Below are 23,236 nucleotides of genomic sequence, written 5' to 3'. Positions count from 1 at the left end.
AGAATGGTGGGTGAGCATGTGTTCGTCCAATTTACATTCTAATGGTTTTATGAATGCCCATTCTTGGGGCTTCCCTGAACCATTTTACATTTTACCCCCATCATTTTACAAGTCTTGTGACCAGTTTTGCCTGATCTGGGGTTCAGAACCGAGTAAGTGTCAACTAAGACTTCAATAGGCTTTCCCTGCTATGTGCAGTGTCAGCGGGGCTCCTCGGGGGTCAATTGGAACGCCAGCTTAGGAGCCCCCTGGCCTGTCTTTCTTCATCTATTTGGACCATCTGCCTTTGAGGGTAGTGGCCAGAATCTGCCATTTCTGCCCCCTATCAGGGGTGGCAAGGACATTCTCTCTTCCAGGGTCCCTCTTTTTTACATATGGCGCGCTGATTGGGTCCTAGTTTCCTTGGCTTGAGATAGCCCCCTTGGTAGGGGCCAGGGGTCACTTACTGGAGTTGAGAGTCTCTGTGGGCAGTTAGTCCAGATTCCTGTACTGACCAGTTGACATTGGAGGGTAATAACCAGTAGGTGGGCTTGACTCTGGGCCTTTTTATCCTCTGACTTGTCTTCCTCTATAGCTCTGCTATCTTTGACGAGTGGTTCATAGGGCTCCCCAGCCCACTTCAGAGAAAATAGCACTGACCATAAGAGGCCAAGTTACCGCTCACGTACCTACTTTGGGATCCTTTTGCACTCAGGTGTCCCTGGAGCCTTTTCCTGAACTTGGATTGAGTGTCCTTGTTCCATTTTGTCAGGCATCCTCATTACCTGGGCCTTTTCCCAGTCTCACCTCTTGGCTCACAGGGCTGGCCACTTTCCTTTACCAAACTGAAATGACTATGGAGAATGCTACTGTTGACCCCTGGAGGCCGACGAGGAGAACAAAAAGCCCTGGTGTGGCCACACTGCCTTGTACAGGGGCCAAGAGGAGCACTACTGGCGAGACAGTGGGAAGACTGCTGTAGCTCCCCCTGGTCCACAGGTCCCCAACATTCCCCGGGTGTCTGGTACGGAGAAAAAACCAGTCAGAGGCAGTGGGCAGACATGCACGAGTTTCAGTCTCCAATCCCCAGTGATGCCACAGTGTGATCCCCTCAAGGGGGCGCAGTCCAGGTGACTCAGTGCTGTGCTGTGTGTGCACCACACCCGGTATCAGTGTGCTGGGCAGAGTTACACCGAATTTGACTGAAGCCTGCTGCAGTTCTACCCTGTCAGAGTGAACTCAAAGATCAGAGTCAATCATTCTCAGGTGAACCTCCCAAAGCCTCCGCCATCCTCTTGCTGGAGCCAGGGCAAATTCAGAGCCTTGTGGATAGGTGCAGGTTAAAAGGGCACGGAGTGCCCCATCCTGGATGCCAAAATTTTGTTACTGACCATCCCAAGTTGGTCCCTAACAAGGTTCGTTCAGCCCCAATGTAGTTCAAGCCAATAGAACGAGTTTGGTTCAGAAGCAAATGAAAGCTTTATTCTTTAATTGAGGAATAGAGAGGTGTGAGCTCATGTTCTAGAGCACACGCTCTCCTCAAAAGGCCATTAGCAGGGCTGCTTTACAGGGTTCTTGTCCGCAGGGAGTAGGGGCAGAGCTCTTGTGGAAGAGGCGCAGCTGTGCTGCTCACAGGTCCAGATCACAGTGCTGGGCGCAGCACCCCTGCACATGGCCCACCACTACCATCTTGAATTGCAGTGTTGTGTGCAGCGCTTCGAGCCCATCGAGCTGAAGTGTTGAGTGCAGCCATTTTGCACTAGGAGCTTTGGTCTGAAGTGCCAGGTGCAAGGCGTCTGCGTGCGGTACCGTATGAGCAAGTGAAACTAGACTAAACACAAAGGGGGAAGAAAAAGGTTAGACACTATTTTATTACCCAGATTCAATTTGTATTTCCTGGGAATTGTTAATGGGCTTTGCTGGGGGCAACTTCTGTCTTGCTCTTTTAGGTCAATCTCTCTGCGGGGGAAGCCAGACACCATGCTACGAGGATGCTCAAGCAGCCCTGGGGAGAGATACAATTGCTGGGGAACTGACACCTCCCACAAACTTGCCAACCATGTGAATAAGCCATCTTGGAAGTGGATCCTCCAGCTCCAGTCAAGCCTTAAGATAAACTGAACTGTACCCCCAGCCAACATCTTCACTACAACCTCATTAGAGACAATGAGCTGGAACCACATGACGATAGTACTGACCTCAGAAGTTAATAAAGAGCTGCTCTGGAATTCCTGACCCACAGAAACTGTGTGAGATAATAAATGTTTATTATTGTTTTAAGTTGCTAAGTTTTGTGAAAATAAGTTGTGCAGCAACAGGTAACACACAGACCATGCATGGGGTCATCTGTAGTAACTGTTCAGTGAGTGCCAACCAGTATCAGTCTCCTGACAGAAAATATTGGCAACAACGTTTGCTGAGTGTCTGTCACTTGCCAGATATGTGCCATGTGCCTGGGCAAATTGAGTCCCTCCTCTGCACCATGAATTTTCAGCAAGGGGTAGAGTGTTGGCAGCAGTCACCCAGAACCCTAGACTTTCCAGGCTGGAAAGACCCAGAGATATCTTTACTCTACCTAGCTCTCATTTTACAGATGAGAAAACTGAGGCACAGAGTTAAATAATCCGCTCAAAGTAACAGAACTGAAACGTAGAGGAGCCTAAACTTGAACCCAGATCCATTAGTGCCTGGCAGCCTCTTCCTTGTTGCTCTGCACTCTCGGGGCCTTATAGTAAGGGTTTATTGCATCTCATTGTTTATAAAGCACTTTTGATACTTTAGTTCAGGATCATTTATGTAGCGCCCCCTCCAGACCTTATTTGCAACTCATGTTCCCTGTCGCTGGGGCAGTCCCTTTCTCTAAACGCTATCCACTCCCCAGAGCCCTTGTAGCTGCCCCCAGTGGTCATCTGGATCTGGGCATAGGGGGAAGAGGCTTATAGGGCTTCCAGCCCTGAGTGGTGAGATCCTGAGATGCTCTGCTGCCCTTCCAGGCCCAGTGGGCTTTGCCCTGGCACCCGGGGCACTGCATCATGAGCTAGACCCCATGGACCTGCCTCTGGCAACTGCTCTGGCTTTAGTCTTTGTATCCAGTGACCTATCTGTTTGATCCTGTGATTTGGGATGATTCTCCAGTGAGGATGACATCAAAGCATGTGACAGGGATCTCAAACCATAAGAAAAACAGTGCCCATCCCACACCCTTTCTGAGGGTACTCCAGGAACGAAGGAGGCTCAAGGGGAAATCCAGAGGAACAGGCGGGGCAGGCCCAGCCCTCCAGGGAAGGTCATGGGGGCTGCAGGGAGAACAGCACACACCACACCCGTGGAAAGGATCTGCTCTATGACGCACCAAGAAAACATCTAAGCAAGCCGGAGCTATGTGGACATGAAAGGGGAGGTGGAGGGTGGTTCCTTCCCAGCATCACCGCCCCCGGGCCTTCCATCCTGGGAAGAGTTCCTCTGAGAACCCTGCCACTGGGGAGGGGCAAAGACCTTCAGGGATCATCTCTTATGCTCGCTCCACTTGGCAGATGAAGACACTGGAGGTGGGTGTGGCTTACTGGGCATCACATTGCTTGTCTCTGACAAAGCTGGACATGGAGCCCAGGTGTCTGGGCCCCAGGCCAGGGTTCTCTGCCCCAACCAAGAGGCCTCAAAATCTCAGGTTTCTGAAAAGTCCCCTCTCCAGTGACAATCAAAAAGAGCACAGACTTTGGGGTTAAATTGGCCTATTCCAGATCTGCCAACACTAGCTGTGGGACTTGGGGCAACTCCATATGCCAAGCTGTGCCTCAGTTTCCTCATCTGTAAAATGGCGATAAGTATGACCTACTCGTGGTTGTGACTAGGACTGAATGAAATAGTGCCATGGAGCTCTGAGTAGATGCCCAGCCCCTCGGGCGAACTGAATCAGTCAAAAATAGTGTTAGAATTGCTATCACCTTCCATCTTTACCTTCTCCTTGTCAGGCCCAAACCATTCTCCCTGCTGCTTTGCCTGATGGCTACTCAGCTGGGACCCCCCTCTGGCACTAAATCTCCTCCTACTAGTAACAGACTTTGGGGGCAGTCCCAAATGAGAAGTCTGTCTCTTAGCTGGGTGACTTTCCATAAATCACTTAACCTCTCTGAACTTCAGTTCCTGATATGTCAAAAAGAGAATCATAATAGCCATGATCATTCTCGGACAAATCAGTGGCATAAAGAATGGTAGGGAAGGGGATTGTTATAGATTAAAAGAGATTAATGAGAAAAAAACCCAGCAAAATGCTACGTGTAAGACCTTATTTGGATCTGATTTGACAAATTAACTAAAAAGACACTTGAGGGCTTCCCTCGTGGCGCAGTGGTTAAGAATCTGCCTGCCAGTGCAGGGGACACCGGTTTGAGGGAAGATCCCAAATGCCGCGTCCGGGAAGATCCCAAATGCCGCGGAGCAATTAAGCCCGTGCGCCACAACTATTGGGCCTGCTCTCTAGAGACTGTGAGCCACAACTACTGAGCCCGCGTACTACAACTGCTGAAGCCTGTGAGCCTAGAGCCCGTGCTCCGCAACAAGACACTGCCATGAGAAGCCCACACACTGCAACGAAGAGTAGCCTCCACTCGCTGCAACTAGAGAAAGCCCGCGTGCAGCAGCGAAGACCCAATGCAGCCAAAAATAAATAAAATTTATTTTAAAAAAAGACATTCGAGACAATCAGCAGCCTCTGAGAGTGGTCTGGGATTTAGATAATATTAAGACAGTTTTGTTATTTTTGCTATGATAATGGCATGTGATTATGTAAAAAAAATCCTTATCAGTTAGAAATGCTTACCAAAGTACTTATGGATGACATGACTCGATGACTAAGATTGGCTTTAAAATATTCTAGAAAATAGAAGTTTGTTGGGGTATAGATGAAGTAAGACTGGGGACATGTTGAAAAGAATTGAATCTGGGTTTGGTCCCATGAGTTCATTATAGCATTCTCTCTACTTTTCTATGTTTGGGATTCTCATTAATAAACAGTAAAAATGAAGATGCGTGGGGACTTGCAAAGAGCGAAGCAGTAAAATGTGGTAGTTAAGCGCTCTGGGCTCAGATGCGCCACTGATATTCCATGTCTGTCTTCGTCTGTCAGTCCATAGCTTCACAGCATGTTCTAAGAACTGGTAAGGATACCGTTTTATAACTTCCTGCTTCTGATGCTGGCTCTGCCACTCACTGGCTGGGGGACTTTGGCCAAGTGACTTAACTGCCCTGAGCCTCTATAACTCAGCTGCAAAACAGGGAAAATCATGATCCCTGCCTCACTGAGTTATTTTGAAGACTGAACAAGAGGGAAGGATAGAAGGACTTCCCTGGCAGTCCAGCAGTTAAGACTGGACACTTTCACTGCAGGGGGCACGGGTTCGATCCCTGGTCGGGGAACTAAGATCCCTGCATGCCGAACGGCCTGGCCAAAAAGTAAAAAAAAAAAAAAAAAAAAAAGAGAGCGGGATGGATGGAAAGGGCTTAGTACAGTGCCTGGCGTGCAATAAGCACTAAATAAATGTTTCAGTGTGAGGAGCACAGGTTTAGGAGTCAGGCTACCTTGGATGTGAACCCCAGCTCAGCTCTCCTACTTGCGGCTGTGTGACTCTGGCCAAGCCAATTAACTCTCTGAATCTCATTTCTTCCTGGGAAAAACAAAGATCAAAATATCTCTCTTGCAGGGCTGTTGTGAAGATTAAATGACAAGACATGTTTTGCTGCCCAGCATGGCCTATGTGAGAATTTCCTTTTCTCACCCCTTGACTTTCAACAGTGCTGGCCTTGCCAGCTCCCAGGCTGGAGTCGATCCCACTGTCTATTTGCGTGGCTTTTGCACCTGAACTGCCAAGTGTGGCTAGAGAAAGTCAACAGAGCCACGTGAATGGCTCCTCTGAAATGGCAAATCCGTGTTGACAGACATCAGTGAGGCTCTTCTGCCCACAGACAGTTCTTCCACCCCTCTCTAGGGCACTTCCTCCTATGCTTCACACACTCAGGCTCCTCTTCTCCCAGCCTCAGCCTCAGAAGGTGACCTCAACTCTCTCTTGACTGACGGAGGTTATCAACATGAGCACATTTCTCTCCATCTCCCAACACCGCTAATTCTAACTTCCATCCTTTCCTCTCTCTCATCCTCCCAACTCAAAGGTAGGAGTGTCCCTCTCCTTCCCAAGGCTTTAGGATTTATGCCATCAACCCCAATACCCAGCTGCACTGTCTGTACCATCTCAGCTAAGAAAAAAACTTGCTCAACTACCTCAATCTCCCCCAAGTCTGACAGTAACCCTGCTGCTTCTATGTTTAATTTGCTCATTCACTCATCCACCCATTTAAGAAACATTTCTTTGTGCCTACTACGTGCCAGGTGCTGGAGGTACAGAGACAAATAGAGACGGTCTTTGCCCTCAGTCTTCTAAGCCCAGAGGGAGAGCCAGACTCACAGCTGGCAAGATGACAAGTGAGATGTAAAGGTGGACCCAAGTTTGATGCAGAGATTGACTGGATGTGCAGGAAGGAGGAAGGAGGAGCCCCAGGATGGCTCTCAGCTTTCTGGTCTGTGCAAATGGCTGGATGGGAGTCCACCGAGACATGAGACAAGGAAAACGGAAGCAGGAGCTTGGTTGGGGGGGAGGCGGGGAGGAGATGGTGTGTTCTGTTTGGGGTATGATGAGTTTGAGGTGCTATGGGGACATCCCAGTGGAGATCTCCAACACGTCTTCAGCTTAAGGAAGAGAGGGGTCTGAACTGGAATTAGAGATTTGAGAATCATTGGCATAGAAGAGTTGGAATCATGAATGGATATAGAGTGCTCTCTGCTGCAAGTAACAGATTTAATTACACTGTCCTGACATTTGTTATCTCACATTTTAGAGGGCACTTCTGGGGGTGGGTAGACTGGCAGCACAATGACGGCATCAATGACCCCAGTGCTTTCTGTAGTTCGTCTTTGCCATTCTAGGGAGTTGATTTCCTTTTCAGACTTGCCCCTTCTTGATTGCAAGATCGCTGCCTCACCCCCTCATAACCTCATTCAAAGGCAAGAACGAAGCTTTCTTCTTGCACTTTACTTTTTATCAGGGAGGAAATCCTTTATCTTTAGCCCACCTACACTAGCCCTTGGATCTCCTTGACCATAACTATGCCACTTAGGCAAAAGAGAATGGGATTCCACGATAGGCTGAAGCCTTCGTCTCCTGTGGCAGTGAAAAGGTCCTCCTTCCTGGAGAACGGTGCTACCTTACGCCTGAACAAAACTGAGCAAGGAGGAAAAGATGGCCTCTTTTCAACTCTCATCCTCCTCCAGCCCCTGGCTGGCCTGGCAGTGTTGACCTACAGTTCAGTAGAGACTTGAAGAGCTTGGACTCCTGAGTCAAGCATATCTGGGTTTTGTCCTAGGGCCCCTTCTTACAACCTGCGTGACTTCATACAAGTTATTTTACTTACGTTGCTGGCTATTGAGATGATGAAATGAAATAATGTGTATGAATTGCTTAGCCCAGTGCCCAGCATATAGTAGGTGCTCAGCTAAGACCAGCCATTGACATTTTGCGAGGACTACCCTCTCCTTGAAATTGCCCACTCCTTGTCCTCTAGGCCCCCTCCTCTTTCTGTGACTGATTGCCCTTCTTCTTCTCCTCCCCGTTCCCCTTCCTAAGTTTGGCTCTTACGCCTTCACTACTCACTAGCTCTCGTCTCAGGGCTCCAACCGTCAACTCCTCTCCAGGCTGAGGCCATCAAACCCACTCTCCTGCTGCCCCTCTTTCGTGAGATCATGGACACTCCTCCTGTAGGTTCTACAGCCTGTTAGGCTCATCCTGAGGCCTGATGTTACTGCTCCCACTCTTGCCCCAGCACCTTATACCAATGTCCCTTTGCATGACATTCTACCTTAAAGACAGCCGTTGGAACTGCTCTAATGACTTCTACCTGCTGACATGGACGACGGTCAAGAAGGACGTGGAGAAAAATTTAAATTTGTGCAGAGAGCAGACAGGAACATCTGGATAATGTCTAAGTGGTTAGGTAGGGCTTCGTGGCACTACGTGATATTTATTTCTGTCTGTCTCCCTCCCTAGGCTGTGAGTATCTCAGGGCAGGGAAAAGGATTACTCATTTATCTATCACCTTGGTACCTGATGTATAGTTAGGACTCAGAAAATGTCTGATGAATGAATAAGATTCCTGGCTTTGCCACTTACTTTCCAAATGACTTTGAATAAGGTCCTTTCTTTCTTAGACCTCAGTGTCAAAATCTATAAAATGAGGGAACTAGGCTCTGTCTCAAGGGAGCCCTTTCAGTATTAAAGTGGAATTAGGGACTTTCCTGGCGGTCCAGTGGTTAAGACTTCATGCTTCCACTGCAGGGGGTACGGGTTCAATCCCTGGTTTGGGAACTAAGATCTCGCATGCGGTATGGCCAAAAAGAAAAAAGTGGAATTAGTGGTGGAAGGGTGGAGGGATGGGCTAGCCTGAGTGTGTGGGGTTGGGGGTGGGGGTGGGGGGCGGGGATGGGGCGGGACCAAGGTCTTTAGCAACATGCTGTGCTGGGGATGGGCCTCATCTGGGGACAGACCTGATTTAGGTCAGTGAGAGGGCACCGGCTATTAACCCCACAAATCCCAGTGGCCCACTCCCTCCTTACCAGCCTACCGTGGGAGGAGACTAATTTTTGGAGGAAACTCTGGGTACCCAGTCCTGCCCCAAGCCTGTCCACGAACAAGCTGTTCTTGTTTACGACCCCCGTCCCAAGGGAACAGCGATTGCTCATCCTTACATGTGATTTGAGAGGCTGGTCTTTCGGGCCTGGAGGAAACTCAAGCCTCGCCAGCCGCTTGGCGTTGGAATTCTCAGCTGGTCCCTTCCTGGGGCTCATGTGACCAGGGTCCAGCTATAAATATCAGAGGGGCCACAGACCAAGGGAGAATTTGGGCTCCAGGAGAAGAAGGCAAAGAGGCTCCAGGCGGGTATTCTGTGACAAAGGCAAGACCCCAGATCTGCTTAGAGCGAGGCAGGTGAAGGAGAGAGCCAGGTGGGTCCCCACGTCTCCTGACAGTATGGATTATAAGTCAAGCCTGATCCAGGATGGGAACCCCATGGAGAACCTGGAGAAGCAGCTGATCTGCCCCATCTGCCTGGAGATGTTTACCAAGCCAGTGGTCATCTTGCCATGTCAACACAACCTCTGCCGGAAGTGTGCCTGTGACATCTTCCAGGTCAGTGCTGGGCATGGCCTAGAACTGGGGCCTCAGGCAGCTACTCAGTTTTCCTGCAGTGAAAACTAAAAGAAAACTTCTCTCTTAGCCCAGGACCCTTCCAAACTGGGGCTGTTTTACCCCCCTCTGAAGTGAACCCCTGCAGAGGCCTCTGGAAGGGGCCGAGGCGGGTAGGGAAGCAGCTCTGGCTGCCCCATTCCTTCTCCATGACGTACATTTCCCCTCCCCACCCTGCCTGTAGCTACTCCACCCCTGTCCTGAGCACCGCAGTTGACTCTCCAATCAGGATTCCAAAAGCCTCAAGTGATAAGTGGGAGAGACAGGCGGAGAGGGGAGAGAAACCAGACCCTGGGGGCTGGAGCCAGCTCCAAAGTGGCAGGGTGCCCAGAGTTTTAGGAGGAGGGTGGCCGAGAGGCACTGAGCCATAGAGGCATCTTCCCCTTTGACGCTGTCCCCTCTATAATGTGGTGCAGGAGGGACTTCATCTCTCTAAGAAAAGAATGGGAGCGATGTGCATCCTGGTTGGGAGGCAGGCCTCAAAGTTCCCCAGAAGCACTTTACAGAATGATCTCTCACTGTTTTTTCTTTAAAGTAGCAGCCCTAGGAGCTGGCTCTAATTATATGCCCATTTCATAAATGGGCAAACTGAGGCTTGGAGAGAAAAAGTTGCTCGCCTGAAGTCATTCAGAGAATTACTGTGACTTGAGCCTAGGTCTGCTGACCTCCAAACCTGTTGATTGCTTGGTTACTTCTCAGGTGCTCCCTGTGTAAGGAGGCTGGTTCTCTCATTTCAGGATAGGGGGCTTTAAGTCATCTTGGGGTGAGCAGGGGGAAGGATAGTCGGAGGTCAGAAAGGGAAGGAGTTGAGGAGGGAGCCCAGGCCTCACCTCTGCCCTTGTCACCAGCAGGCTGCAAATCCCTACTGGGCCAACCGGGGTGGCTCAGTGTCCATGTCTGGAAGCCGTTTCCGATGCCCCTCCTGCCGCCATGAAGTGATCATGGACCGTCATGGAGTGTACGGCCTGCAGAGGAATCTGCTGGTGGAGAACATCATTGATATCTACAAGCAGGAGTGCTGCAGGTCAGTTCACCCTGCAGCTGGGAGGCCATCCCCTCTCCCCAGCTCATCCTCTGAGCCCAGCTCTCCAAGGCCCCATCCTCCTTCATCTGCTCAGGATCCAGTCCCCTAGCTGGAAGAGCTATGCGAGCCAATCCAGAGAGCCATCTCCCTCTTCCCCAGGCAGGAACGGAGGCTCACCGTATCCCGCAGCCCTGGCTTTTGGTGTCACCCAGTGAATGGGAGGGGATGCAGACGTTAGGCTGTCCTCCTGGAAGATACTGAGACAGAAACCAGGGGAAAGATGAGATGTAAGAGGGAGAGAGAGGCACTGGAGCCAGCTAAGTGGCCCTGATAAGCAGAGACGTCACCCAGTGAGAACATAGCCAGTTTCTCTATAGTGATAACACCAGCGCGAGAATGCTTCCTGCTGCTGCTTCGTGACAATCCTATGGGTCAGCATGGCTTTCATCATCCCTGTTTCATGGATGAGGAAGCTGAGGCTCAAAGAGGTGAAGTCAATTACCCAAGTAGAATTGCTGGGACTGGGCCCAGTCCATCTAGCTCCAAGTCTCCCTATTTGTGAAATAGCCACTCATTCTCAGGCAGAATTTGTGCGTGGTCGAAGTTGTACAGTGTTGGGCCTCAAACTGGGGAGAGACACAGCTACCAGGGAGATCTCTACAAATCAGGACATCCTGACAAAACTTCCAGGCTGCTGACCTCATGGCCCTTGTGGTCCCAAACCTTCACCAAGTGCCTGCCTACAGGCAATGTCTGGCCCCCCAAAAAGGTGACAGACCAGTCCTCGCCTGAGAAAGCTCTGACCTGAGAACTGTGTTTGCTACTCTGACTCCGTTACTCATGCAGTGTAGAATACTGGGTAAGTCTTTGGGCCTCCTTTTCCCCTGTGTCCAGAAAGGGACAGTAAGATTTGTTAGTGTGACTGTCATGTAGGATTTTGATGGGAAATGTTAAAGAGATCAAATATTTATTGAGCAGCTACTGTGTGCAGGCACTGCACTAAGTATTTTCCGCGCATTATCCCTGTTTAATTCTCACAGTAATCCTGTAAACCATTCTTACCCTCATTTTCTGACGAGGAAATGGAGGCTCTGAAAGGATCAGAGGTTTGTCCTAGGCCACTCAGCTAGCAAGTGGTGAAGCTGAGAGGGAGCCTGTCTGACTGACTGCCCAGTGAACATTCTTAACCGCTACTGCCTCTTATGTAGCTAGAGTTCAACACTACAAAAATGCAATGATATCGTTGATCATGATAATAATAATAATAAAATCAATATTGCACCAGAATAGTAGCCCACCCAGTGTCGACCTAGGAAGAGCATGTTGTCAAGGCCTTTCCACAGAGTTGAATGATGACGATAGTTATTGAGGGTCTGCTCTGTGCCAGGCACTGCACATTCAGTACAGACAATTCCTGCCATGATCCCAGTAGCTCTGGGATGAAACCAAGGCTCAGAGAGGTGAAATCATTTGTCCAAGGTCACAATGAGTAAGTGGCAGAACAATCTGGATTTGAACCCCGATGTTGGCGCCTGGGGCTGGGAGGATAGGCAACTGGGATGACAGAGGACACAAGTACCAGACCCTCAGGATCTTGCCTCACCTTTGCACCTACTGCCACCCCAGAGCTCCCTTCCCAGGGGATAGAGACAGGTGGCAAAGGGAGAGCCCTGCCAGCATGGGGGGACCCTGGGCTAAAAGATGCAAAAAGGTAAGTCTGGAAAGGGGCCTATTTAAGACTCTGAGGGGACAAAAATGCCAAGGGTGTGATTGGCCATGCAAGGTTCTTTGGAGGGGAGGCACCGACATGATGGGGGACAGTCATTCTGAGCTGCCTGCTGTGTTAGGGGCTGGGAAAGCAGAGGTGTGTAGATGTGCTCTTGGCTCTAAATGAGTGTATAGTTAGCTGGGGCAGTAAGACCTAGACCCAAAAAATGGAATCTCGGGGAGGAAGTGACCCTGAGAGAAACACAGAAAACATGCCAGAGGCCCTAAAAGGAGAGAGAGAGACAAAGGGAGAAAGTCATCCTAAGAGTGTGTGTTTGGGGGGAAACAGAAAGAAGCGATTCTGGATCCTGGAAAGAATCTCGGACTGGAAATCAAGGCTTGTGCTGGGCCATTGGATGGCCCTGCGTTGCCCATGTTCTAGTTGTGTGACTTGGGGCACACATAATGCCTCTGTCTCAGAGCCTCGGGGCGCCTTCATGGCATGCTTAAGGATTTATTCTTTCTACCTGTATTTAATTACCACCTTCTCCATGCCAGGCACTGTACACTGCAGATTCAGGGGGTGAAGGGACTAGGCAAGTTTCCCGGCTTTGATGGAGACTACAGTCTGGTGGATTAAATATAGAATTCAATGAGGCCATGAATATAAATTGCTTTGCTCAGAGCCCAGCCTGCTGTACCCAAGAGCATGGGGACTATAATTAGAGCAAATGAACTCTAGCCTCCCATGCCCTGACTTGCTGGGTGACCTTGGGCAAGTCAATTCACCTTTCTGGGACCCAGTTTCCTCTTCTTGAAAATGTCTCAAAATGACTCTGGGATTCTGCAATCCTTCCCATGTCCTGTACTGGCAAGGCCTAGGGCCAACTCCATCACTGGACTTTGAATCCTAGTCTTGGTGTCATTGGCTTCCCTGGTCCTGGGTCCTCAGAGGATGGAAAGAAAAGGGTTTGGGACAGCCCACCACTGAGAGCTTGGGTCATGGATCTGGGGTGGCCTCCTGGGGCTAGGGGAGGAGACAGGGACTCGAGACTCCCACCTCGTGACTTATGACTCTTCTCCACTTCAGTCGGCCCCTGCAGAAAGGCAACCACCCCATGTGCAAGGAGCACGAAGATGAGAAAATCAACATCTACTGCCTCACGTGTGAGGTGCCCACGTGCTCCATGTGCAAGGTGTTTGGGGTCCACAAGGCCTGCGAGGTGGCCCCACTGCAGAGTGTCTTCCAGGGACAAAAGGTGCTGACCTGAGCTACTTCCACCCCCAGCCCGAGCCTGCTGGACATATGATTCAGGATGTGGATTTGATCCCTATAGATCTGCTGAGCTGGCCTTTCGGGAATAGTCACCCTGGAGGGACTTCCTGCCCACAGGGCCAGCAGCCCTTGCCTTCCCTGGGGAGGTGGCTGAACTCATGAGTTATACTTAGAGCCACTTGAGAGCATCTGGGTGTGGCCCCAAGAGAGAGGGCAGGTCCCAGGGCCAGGCCACCAGGGCCCTCTCTGGCCACGACTTCTACCACCCAGTGTGGTTTGGGTCCCAGATATCCCTTCCTGTGCTGGTCACCTCTCCCTGGATCCCTCTGCAGCAGGAGGCAGCTGAGAGTCCTCTCCCCGGGCCTCTGGGCCTGTGGGAGCCCCGCCATGCTGCACATGCAGTAAGCAATGACTGCCCTTTCTATACTCTTTCCTCCCCCCCTCCTACTCTTCTCTTGATGTCTCTCTTCTAGAACTCTCCAACCTCTTTCTTTTATGGATCCCTCCATTCCTAGAAACAAGCCCCTCCTCTGCCAGCACATTGCTGTGTATTTTGGGCAGCTCATTTCCCCTCTCTGGGCCTCATCTGTAAAATGAGGGATGCAGTATCTCTCTGATATTTTCTGCTCTGGAGCTGAGCTGTACCTCAGAAAGAGGCTCTTTCTAGCAGAGAGGGGAGTGAGGGTGCCGTTTTGCTGCCACGCCCCAGAGGGCAGGCCCTGAGACTATTTTTGTCTCTCTTCTCCTGATCCCCCACCCCTTCCTCCCGTCTAGACTGAGCTGAATAACTGTATCTCCATGCTGGTAGCAGGGAATGACCGTGTTCAGACCATCATCACTCAGCTGGAGGACTCCTGTCGAGTGACCAAGGTGAGGGGAAGACCAAGGTGAGGGGTTCGAAGCCTCCCAGTGCAGCTTCGTCTCTGGGGTGTTCAAGCAGGGATGGTGGGGGAGGGACTGACTAATCAATTCATCCACCCATTCAACAAACGCTTCCCGAGGACAGCTGTGTGTCAGGCTCAGCCAGAGGTGCTGAGGATGTGGCGGTGAGCAAGACAGACCAGGTCCCTGACTTCAGGCAGTGTCCCACCAATAATTCCCAGCATTTGTTCAGCACTAGTAGCTTTTAGAACATTGTTCTCCAGTGTGCTGTAGACTAAGGCTTCTCAAACTCGAATGTGCGCGCAAACCACCCTGGGATCTTGTTCAAATTCAAGTTCTGATTCAGTAGGTCTAGAATGAGGCATGAGATTCTGCTTTTCTAACAAGCTCCCAGGATTTGCCCAAGTTGCTAGTCCATGGACTACACTTTGAGTAGCAAGGCTGTAGAGGCAGAAGGCAACTTTTCTATCCCTGCAAAAGCACCCATGATTTTCCATCTCCCCTTGTGGGGACCTGGAAATGAGATGGGGGAAAGGGATCATTACGTTTCTGGTGGACAAAAGAGTTGTGTGAAGGATAGGTTTAAAGGAAGGAAGAGGGATGTTGTTATTACCCGTAACAACATAATAACGTAACAACGTAATAACTGGGAGGGGCTCCCGGTCTGACAGAGGATAGTAGAGCCCCCAGTCTGATGAGATGCTATTATTATACCTTCTTTATAGGTAAGGAAACGAAGATTAGCATCAGTGTTGGACAGAAGGAAGCCTCAATGTGGAGGCCACTAGGGGAGGAGCAGCTTCTCCACCTCTCAGATGACCAAATGATGCAGAGCTTCCCAAATCTGGTCTTGGTCCTAAAATGGGAGGAAGATTGTGACTTGGGGAGGCCCACATACATCATCCCATCTGACCTTAGAGTCTCTACTTTTTTTTTTTTTTTTTTTTTTTGCGGTACGCGGGCCTCTCACTGTTGTGGCCTCTCCCGTTGTGGAGCACAGGCTCCGGACGCGCAGGCTCAGCGGCCATGGCTCACGGGCCCAGCCGCTCCGCGGCATGTGGGATCTTCCCGGACCGGGGCACGAACTCGCGTCCCCTGCATCGGCAGGCGGACTCTCAACGACTGCGCCACCAGGGAAGCCCAGAGTCTCTACTTTTGACGAAAGGTGTAGCTTTCTCCATGACCCCAGCCTCCAAATGTTACTGGTGTGCTAAGTGGCTGGGGAACCTTAGCAAAAGCTTTCTTCTTGCTAAGGCTTCATTTCGTGTTCTGTGAAATGGGGGTGCAGTCAATCTCCCCCAGCTTCAGACTTTTTATTCCCAGCACATCCATCCCAAGAAAGAAGCATTGGGGATAGGATGGAGGGCCCGCAGGATGTGACTCCAAGATTTCTGTCCCCAGGAGAACAGTCACCAGGTGAAGGAAGAGCTGAGCCGGAAGTTCGACGTGCTGTACGCCATCCTGGACGAGAAGAAGAGTGAGCTGCTGCAGCGGGTCACGCGAGAGCAGGAGGAGAAGCTCAGCTTCCACGAGGCCCTCATCCAGCAATACCGGCAGCAACTGGAGAAGTCCAGCAAGCTGGTGGAGACAGCCATCCAGTCCCTGGACGAGCCTGGCGGGGCCATCTTCCTCTCGGTGAGCAGGACCGGGAGGGTGTGGGCACTTCAGCTCCACAGCCCTGTCTGAGGGTCAAGTCGTGCTTCATCCCTGATCACCAAAGAATGTGCCCTTGGGCAAGTCATTTAATGCTCTCCAAGCCTCAGTCTCTCATCTGTAAATGAGCATGTAACAGTTCCTACCTTCTTTCCTCTTAACTGATTTTATGAGGATCATATAAAAGGATGTTTGTGAAATGGCTTTGCAAGCGGCAAAATACAGTGTCCATGAAGAGACGATTAATTGAGCACCTGCCAGAGGCCAGCCACTGAGGTGGAGACACAGATGAACGAGACACAGCCCTACCCTAGAAGAGCTTCTTGGGGGAGACATAAAAAGATCAGCTATAAGATTTTGTGAAGGAAGAGTAAAGTTCAATACAAATTTCCTAAGCACGTACTGTGGGCCAGGCTTTGTGCTATCCATTGGGTATAAAAAGGTGATTAGGTATCATTCTCATCTTGAAGATTTCAGAGTTTAAGAGGGTTTAGACTGATACTCCTAGAATCCAAGCTTCCTGCCAGGACAATGGGAGGGTTCTAGGATGATGAGCAAGATGTGTGCAGACGATGGACAGAGGGAAAATCCAAGTTGTGTTCTGCTGAAACTCAGGAGCGGGTCACAGCTGGGCTAGGGAACGGCACCAAGTGCCCATCTGCAGAGCCCAGTCACTGGTTTTGCTAATTTCCTGGGGCTACCCTTTCCGCAGTCCTAACCCTTTGCTCTTTCTTTTCCCCCACAGAGTGCCAAGCAACTCATCAGAAGGTCAGTGTCTCTCCGGGGCTATGATCCAAGGCCCCAGCTCCCTTCAGGGCCTCTGACTTCTGTCCAGAGGGCCTCGTCCTTTGCATTAGGTCTGCTGGGAGGGTCTCACCCCAGGATAGCTTTCCTGGCCTTTGCACCCCTGCTTTCTTGGACCATCCATTCTGCTTGTGACTGGAGAGGAAATACTCCATCCTCCAGGGGGAGTCGTGTGGGCACAAGCAGGCACACTGGTATAAGTTAGGGCTAAAACAACTCCTTCCTTCTCTGAGGCCAGAGATCTCACTGTGCTCCCACCCCACCCCTTTTTCTCTCTCCCCTACAGCATTGTGGAAGCGTCCAAGGGTTGCCAACTGGGGAAGATAGAGCAGGGCTTTGAAAACATGGACTACTTTACTTTGGACTTAGAGCACATAGCAGACACCCTGAGGGCCATCGACTTTGAGACAGGTAAGGGACTATTTTCCCCCAAAATCAGCTTCCCTCCCACTGAGCCCCACATAGAGGCAGATACACTAGCAAAGACGCCCAGATATCAGTTAAATTCATACAGCCAACTTCTGGATGAGCCCAGAGCCCACCACAGTGCCTGGTACATAATTGTTGCTCAATTAATTATGTATGGCTCTGCGTTAGGGAGGAACCTGGGGCAATAGAAAGAGCTTGGCAACTGGAGTCAGGCAGACCTAAGGTCAAATCCGTTTCTACCACGTCTCATCCGTGTGGCCTTTTGGAGGCTCCCTCCGCCTCTGAAGTTAGGAGCTTCATTTCCTAACTTTAAACTTAGGTAACAGGGATAGGGAGGGTGGGAGGGAGGGAGCCGCAAGAGGGAAGACATATGGGAACATATGTTTATGTATGACTGATTCACTTTGTTATAAAGCAGAAACTAACACACCATTGTAAAGCAATTATACCCCAATAAAGATGTTAAAAAAAAAAAAACTTAGGTAACAAATGGGCCTCCTGACAATGACCACCGAATGATGCTGTTGCAAGAAATAAGATATTGCTTCAGAAGCCTTTGTAAGATGCTGGACATACACTAGTTATTGCCTAAAGCTAGTCTTGGCTTTAGCTTCTTGCTATAATCGCGGACGCTCAGGTACCTTAATTCATCTATATTCTGTCCTTGCTTCTGTTTGTGATTACTCTTCCATAACGTGCATATAATAATTGTAACAATATAACCATAACAATAATAAAGGAAAAATTATAAGAGAAAATGAGGCAACCAGATGGAGAACAAAGATTTTGATAGTTTGCTCAAGGTTACACAGTTGAAAGATAGCTAGTTAGCGATGAAGAAAGGGAGGGCGGATCCAATTCTGCTGAATGTTGCATTTGTCTGAGAGGTGATGCTCCAATGATCTGCTGAGAGAAAGAAAGAGGGGTAGAGGTTGTTCAGGAACAGGGAAGAACTGTGAGTGGGCTGGCAAGAGAAAGAGAAAAGCTTCTTGGCACCTCCTGCATCTGCTCTCCTGCAAGCTTTCAGACTCTGATGTGTTAAATCTGTTCCCAGAAGCCCAAATATACTCTATTCTTGGGTAAGGACAAAATGCATCCCAAAGCTGAGATGTCAACGGACTCGGGTGTATCCACTGCTGTAGAGCATCTGCTCCACCGTCACCCTCCCTAAGCGAAGATATTCAAGAGTGGATCATACTATGTGAACAGTCCGACATTGTGACTATCTGCACTGCCTTCAGTAATCTCCCTGAGCCTCCGTGCCCTCATGGATAAATGGGGAGAGTACCCACAGCTACCATTTATCGAGAACTTTCTATATCTGGGGCACTGAGCCCTGGACGTGAATTTTGTTGTTTAATACAACAACTTTAAGAGGTAGTTCTCTTGTCATCTCCATTTTGTAACTGAGGCAATAAAACCAAGGAAAGGTGAGAGACTTGCAGAGGCCACATACCAGTAAGTAACCCCGCGCAGATTCCACCGAGGGCCTTCTGGGGATTTTATGAGGCAGTGTGTGTACAGTCCTTAGCACAAGGAAGCACTTGGCACATAGTAAGTTCTCAGCAAATGCTGCTATGAGTAGTAAGTTGTGATAATGGTTAAACCACCACAAAACCGTTCCCTGGGTTATGCACAGATCCCAATTGTCAGTTTGGAGGAATTAACTCTTTCAAGCCTCTCCCCAGATACTCTTGACAAATGCTCTGAGTCTGTAGTGACCCCTCAGGGCCCCCAAAGGCTTAAGGAAGTGGCTTGAGAGAGGGGGTGGGGAAGGGACACGTTCCCTGTGAGTAGAGCTTGAAGGCGATACCCCAGGATGGGAGAGTGAGCACAAAGGTTGCGGCACAGTCACTGTCTGAGGCTCAGTTTCGGACACCTAAGGAGCAGGTGGCCCCAGAAGGGCTTCACGCCTCACTTCCACGCCTCTGTAGGCTAAGGAATGCGGAAAACTGAAGAAGGAGCGCTAGGCAAGCAGATTTCAAAGGCTGAGCAGACTCCTTCAGAATAAGGATTCTGCTCCCTGAGAATCAAGGCGTTTTTGTCCCATTTTCCCCAGGTAAAGTTGACCTGTCTGAGAAAGGTGCAGCGGTACACAGTGGGCTTCCCCAAAGGTCCCTCCAGTCGCAGGCAGGTCAAGTGACAGATGCTGCTGCTGCTGCTGCGACTGGAAAAAGGAGGTCTTGAGCCTCCCTCGCTTGGAAGGGTGTGGGAAGAAAGGAGGAGGTTGGGGAAGGAGGACACAAGCCCATCACCTCCTCGGCCAGTGATGTCACCGCGTGGCCGCTGGACCCCGACTGGTTATGGAACGGGTGCTGTCTCCAGCCTGGATCTCCTTTGAGCCTCTCCTCTGAGACACCAGCCCCAACCTAATGCAATTGTTCTTTGTCACACACAGGTGAGGAAGAGGAGGAGTTTATTGAAGAAGAAAATCAGGAAGAGGAAGAGTCCACAGAGGGGAGGGAAGAAGGTGAGAAATCCGTCTCCCTCCTTTCATTCGTTCGTTCATTCAGTGACAACATGAGATCCCTACTGAGTGCAAAGTGCTGTGCTTGACGGTGGGGTGATGTTTCTTGTTCCCTGTAGGGCTTTTAAACCTGTTAAGGTAAAGTCGTGTTCCCTTTACTCTTAGAGAACTCCCCCAAACTATTCATAATAAAAAGCTCCCATTTTACATCTAAATGACCTTCCTAAACACAAAGTGACACAGCGTAACAGAGGCAAAAGAGAGCACCCACAAGGCAGGCTAGGCCCAATGTTCAAAATTTTAAAAATTAGTTGTCAACATTTTTTAAATTAGTAGATTTTTTTAAAAGGATGTTTTGTTTTTGTTATCTTTTAAAAGAAGAGTTCAACTAAGACTTTGGATTTTCACCCTGTCAAAATTTGGAAAGAGCTAACAACGCTGGGCTTGCCCTTCTCCCTAGTCTCAGAGAGCTGGCTCTGGGAAGCAGTTGCCTCCTTTGGATGGGACATCCATTTGCTAGTTTGCCCAGCCCCACCACTGTCAGCCTGCCTGCTTGACCCATTCATGTCACCTGGCCCCATAGGTATCTGAGTTTCCCAACCTGACAGAGTACAGTTAAGGGCCTGGGTTCTGAATCACAGCTTTACCATGGACTAGCGGTGTGTTCTTGGGCAGTTCACGACTTTTCTGAATCTTGACGTACTCATCTTTGCAAGGCGGTATACCAGTACTGACCTCAAAAGATTAGACTGTAATCAGGACTAAATTAGGTAATCATTTAACACAGTGTCTGGCACATAGAAACGTCATGTTTGCTAATGTTATTATTTTTTAATTCAAGTTATTATTGGAACTAAATTCCAATCTAGCTAAAAAACACAGAGTAGCCTTCTAGAGTCTTTTGCATTGGATCTGAAATCCATAGCATTTAGGCAGCTAAATTCTATTGCAATTTTAAACGGAAGAGGCCAGGCAGGAATTGGAGTCTGATAATTTTGTCACTGCATCCTGGTAAGCCCTGGATCCTCCTGAGGCCCTATCCCATCTTGTGTTTCTTTGTCTTTTTTTTCAGGACACCAGTAAGGAGATGGATGAGGGAGAGACCGTCTAGATGCAGAGAGACTGGGGAGGGTGGGGATGGGCCCAGCTACCTTGGTGACAGGCCCAGGGTGGGAGGGGTCAGGGCCCCCGGAGGGGCAATGGGGAGGTGTGTCTTCTCTCTGCTCAGAGAGCAGGAACCAGGAGCAGGACCTCACCGCTGTGTCCAGCGTCATGAACCAGAGTTGGAAACGTGCTTGAAACAACCACACTGGATACTTTTCTACGTTGGTGCAAAATGGAATATTTTGTACATTTTTAAAATGTGATTTTTGTATATACTTGTATACGTATGCCAATTTGGTGCTTTTTGTAAAGGAACTTTTGTATGATAATGCCTGGTCATCGTGTGATGGACGATTGTTGTAAAGAAGCGAAAGAAGCCAGGTTGATACAGCCACCCACTTCCTCTCCTTGGTGGGAGGGGCTCCGTAGCACTCACAGACCTAGGAAAGGATAAGGTGCTGTATTTCAGTGTCTATTCCTGACATAAGGGACAGCGACTGAGTTCGTGTTCCATGTTGTTTCAATAAATGCACAGCGCTTTCTTCCCTTTATTACCAAAAGAGCTGGGGTTTCATTCAGCCTTTTTTTCAGAGGACAGTTCAGGGTAGACGGACAGAAGGCCTGATAGGAAGAGTGCAGCAGGAAGAAGGCAGTGACGGCAAGCCAAGGTTTCTATCCCACCGAAGAAGTTGTCCTTTAAACCCGCATTTCCCAATGAGAACTGTGTGGAAAACTGGCCCTGAGAGGACCCTCCAGAAAAGGGTTCAATGCCTTATTTCCTGGCTCTCAAGAAAACAGAGCCTGAGGCAAAGAGTAAACACTTGAGTTCAGCTACATTCCTAGGGCAGCCAGAGTGAAAGGAAGTGGAAGCAAGTCAGGAAAGGAGGGAAGCAAATACAAAGTATCGCGTTACCCAGCTGGCCACAGCTCCACCAGGAGACCCCTGGCTGCTTGCTCAGCCAAGCGAGATGCTTCTAGCAGGTTACAAAGAACAACCCGCCTCAAACAGTTCATGAGAGGGAAGAAGGGAGAGACCTGTCTGCTGGCTTCTTCCACCTCCCATCTCCCAGGACTGGAGTTTGCCTCCCGGAGAGTTAATGCCCTTGCTCTTCCACTGCATCACTTGGCCCTTTGGGCAGCTGCCGGGGAAGCTAGAAGGCACCTGTCAGCTGACCCTGCAGGTGGTGGGTGGAGCAGAGCCTCGGGGGGGGGGGGGGCAGTGGGGTTGGGTGTGTGTTTTGTGTCAGTCTCAGCCTATCAGCAACCAATGTTGTGGTTAGACTGGCCCTTGTAGTTCTTATTATGATTTCAAGATGCCCTTAAGTACTAACCATCAGGAAATTCTGAAAAAATAAAGGTTTATTACTTACAAGATCTGCAAATTACATAGCATCCCTGGGGCCATGCAGTGAGTTCACGGGTGGAGAGAGGGAGGGAGAAAGCAAGAGCCTGGGTTCCGCTTTTATTGGGGTCTAGGGTGGGGGCCTAGGGTTTCAAAAGCTCACTCTTTATTGGTGAATTTAGAACATAAGAGAGGGAATTTAAAGCGTGGGAAGTGGAAAAAAAGCGAATGGCTCAAATGGTCAGTTAGCAAAATCAACTAAGATCTCCAAAACAAAGGAGCCTCAGTGGGGAGATAAGGCCTGGCTCTCTATCTAGTGCTGTGGCTGGCGAGGTGTTTATTAGAGATAGCCCTGAAGTGGTTGCCTCTTTTGAAATGGATGGCAGTCAAAGCTCAAGTCGGACACTCACATTACAAAAAAGAAAAAAAACCAAAACAAAAACCTGTCAGGGCTAACGGCAGGGGTGCTAGAGCTACTGCTGCCCCCGCAGCAGTGGTCACCATGGAGGCTCTGCTGGAGCCCAGATTTACTCCAGGGAAGGCCAAGACAGCCACCCGTGCTAGCGGATGAGGCGATGACCGCGGCTGAAGTAGCATCCAGGCTCTCCATGAACAAGGGGCCAAGGGGCTAGGAGAGAGGTGCAGCTGAGCGAATCTGAGGTGGTGCATTAATTGGGTCTGAGACACCTCGGATTTAGAAATCTGAGGAACACTGCAGAGTCTGTCCCAACTTTTCGACATTCAGAACTCAGTAGCAACTTAAGGGCTCTGAGCAGTCCTGCCATAATGAAAGCTGTTTAACTTTAGCCAAATTACTGGTCCATCGAGTTCACGGTATTTGGAATACCATCTGATCTTTAAAGCTCTTAATATTTCTTGGTGGATTGACTATATAACCCAGCATTTCCCAACTTATTCATTTACATGACATCCTCCAGAACTAGCATTCTATGGAATTCACTTTACAAAAATGTTTTAAACCCTCACACCTCTGTCCATTTTCACTTCTGGGAGTTTTTCCAAGGCTAACTCAGTCCTTAACTTTGAATTTCAGGTAATCAGATTTTGTTTTCATTTCTAGTCCTTAAATTCTGAAGCTTAAATTTTTTAAAAAAAATTGTGTAACATATTACATACACACAAGTGCACAGAACTAATTTTAGAGTTAAATAAACTACTGTATAGTGAAATCCTGTGCTGTTACTTAGCAGGTCAAGAAAAGGAACATTATATGTTTAACTGAATCACTTTGCTGTACATCCTGAACACTGTAAACCAATTA

At 49.4% G+C, this 23,236-nt stretch overlaps 1 protein-coding gene across 1 annotated transcript; it reads left to right on the top strand.

Annotated features, from left to right (window-relative positions):
- The first annotated feature begins 9,050 nt into the window (after nucleotides 1–9,050).
- Nucleotides 9,051–20,895, top strand: TRIM63 (tripartite motif containing 63). The gene is made up of 9 exons (XM_060016887.1): nucleotides 9,051–9,209; nucleotides 10,118–10,290; nucleotides 13,088–13,256; nucleotides 14,048–14,143; nucleotides 15,557–15,790; nucleotides 16,554–16,576; nucleotides 16,899–17,023; nucleotides 19,440–19,511; nucleotides 20,581–20,895. The coding sequence occupies exons 1-9, from the start codon at nucleotides 9,051–9,053 to the stop codon at nucleotides 20,589–20,591; spliced, it is 1,062 nt and encodes a 353-aa protein (XP_059872870.1). The 3' UTR covers nucleotides 20,592–20,895.
- The last annotated feature ends 2,341 nt before the right edge of the window (nucleotides 20,896–23,236 follow it).

This window comes from Delphinus delphis, chromosome 1, assembly GCF_949987515.2.
Source record: "Delphinus delphis chromosome 1, mDelDel1.2, whole genome shotgun sequence".
Lineage (NCBI taxonomy): Eukaryota > Metazoa > Chordata > Mammalia > Artiodactyla > Delphinidae > Delphinus > Delphinus delphis.
Note: the sequence above shows the minus strand (reverse complement) of the source record. Positions and strands in the feature narration are given on the sequence as shown.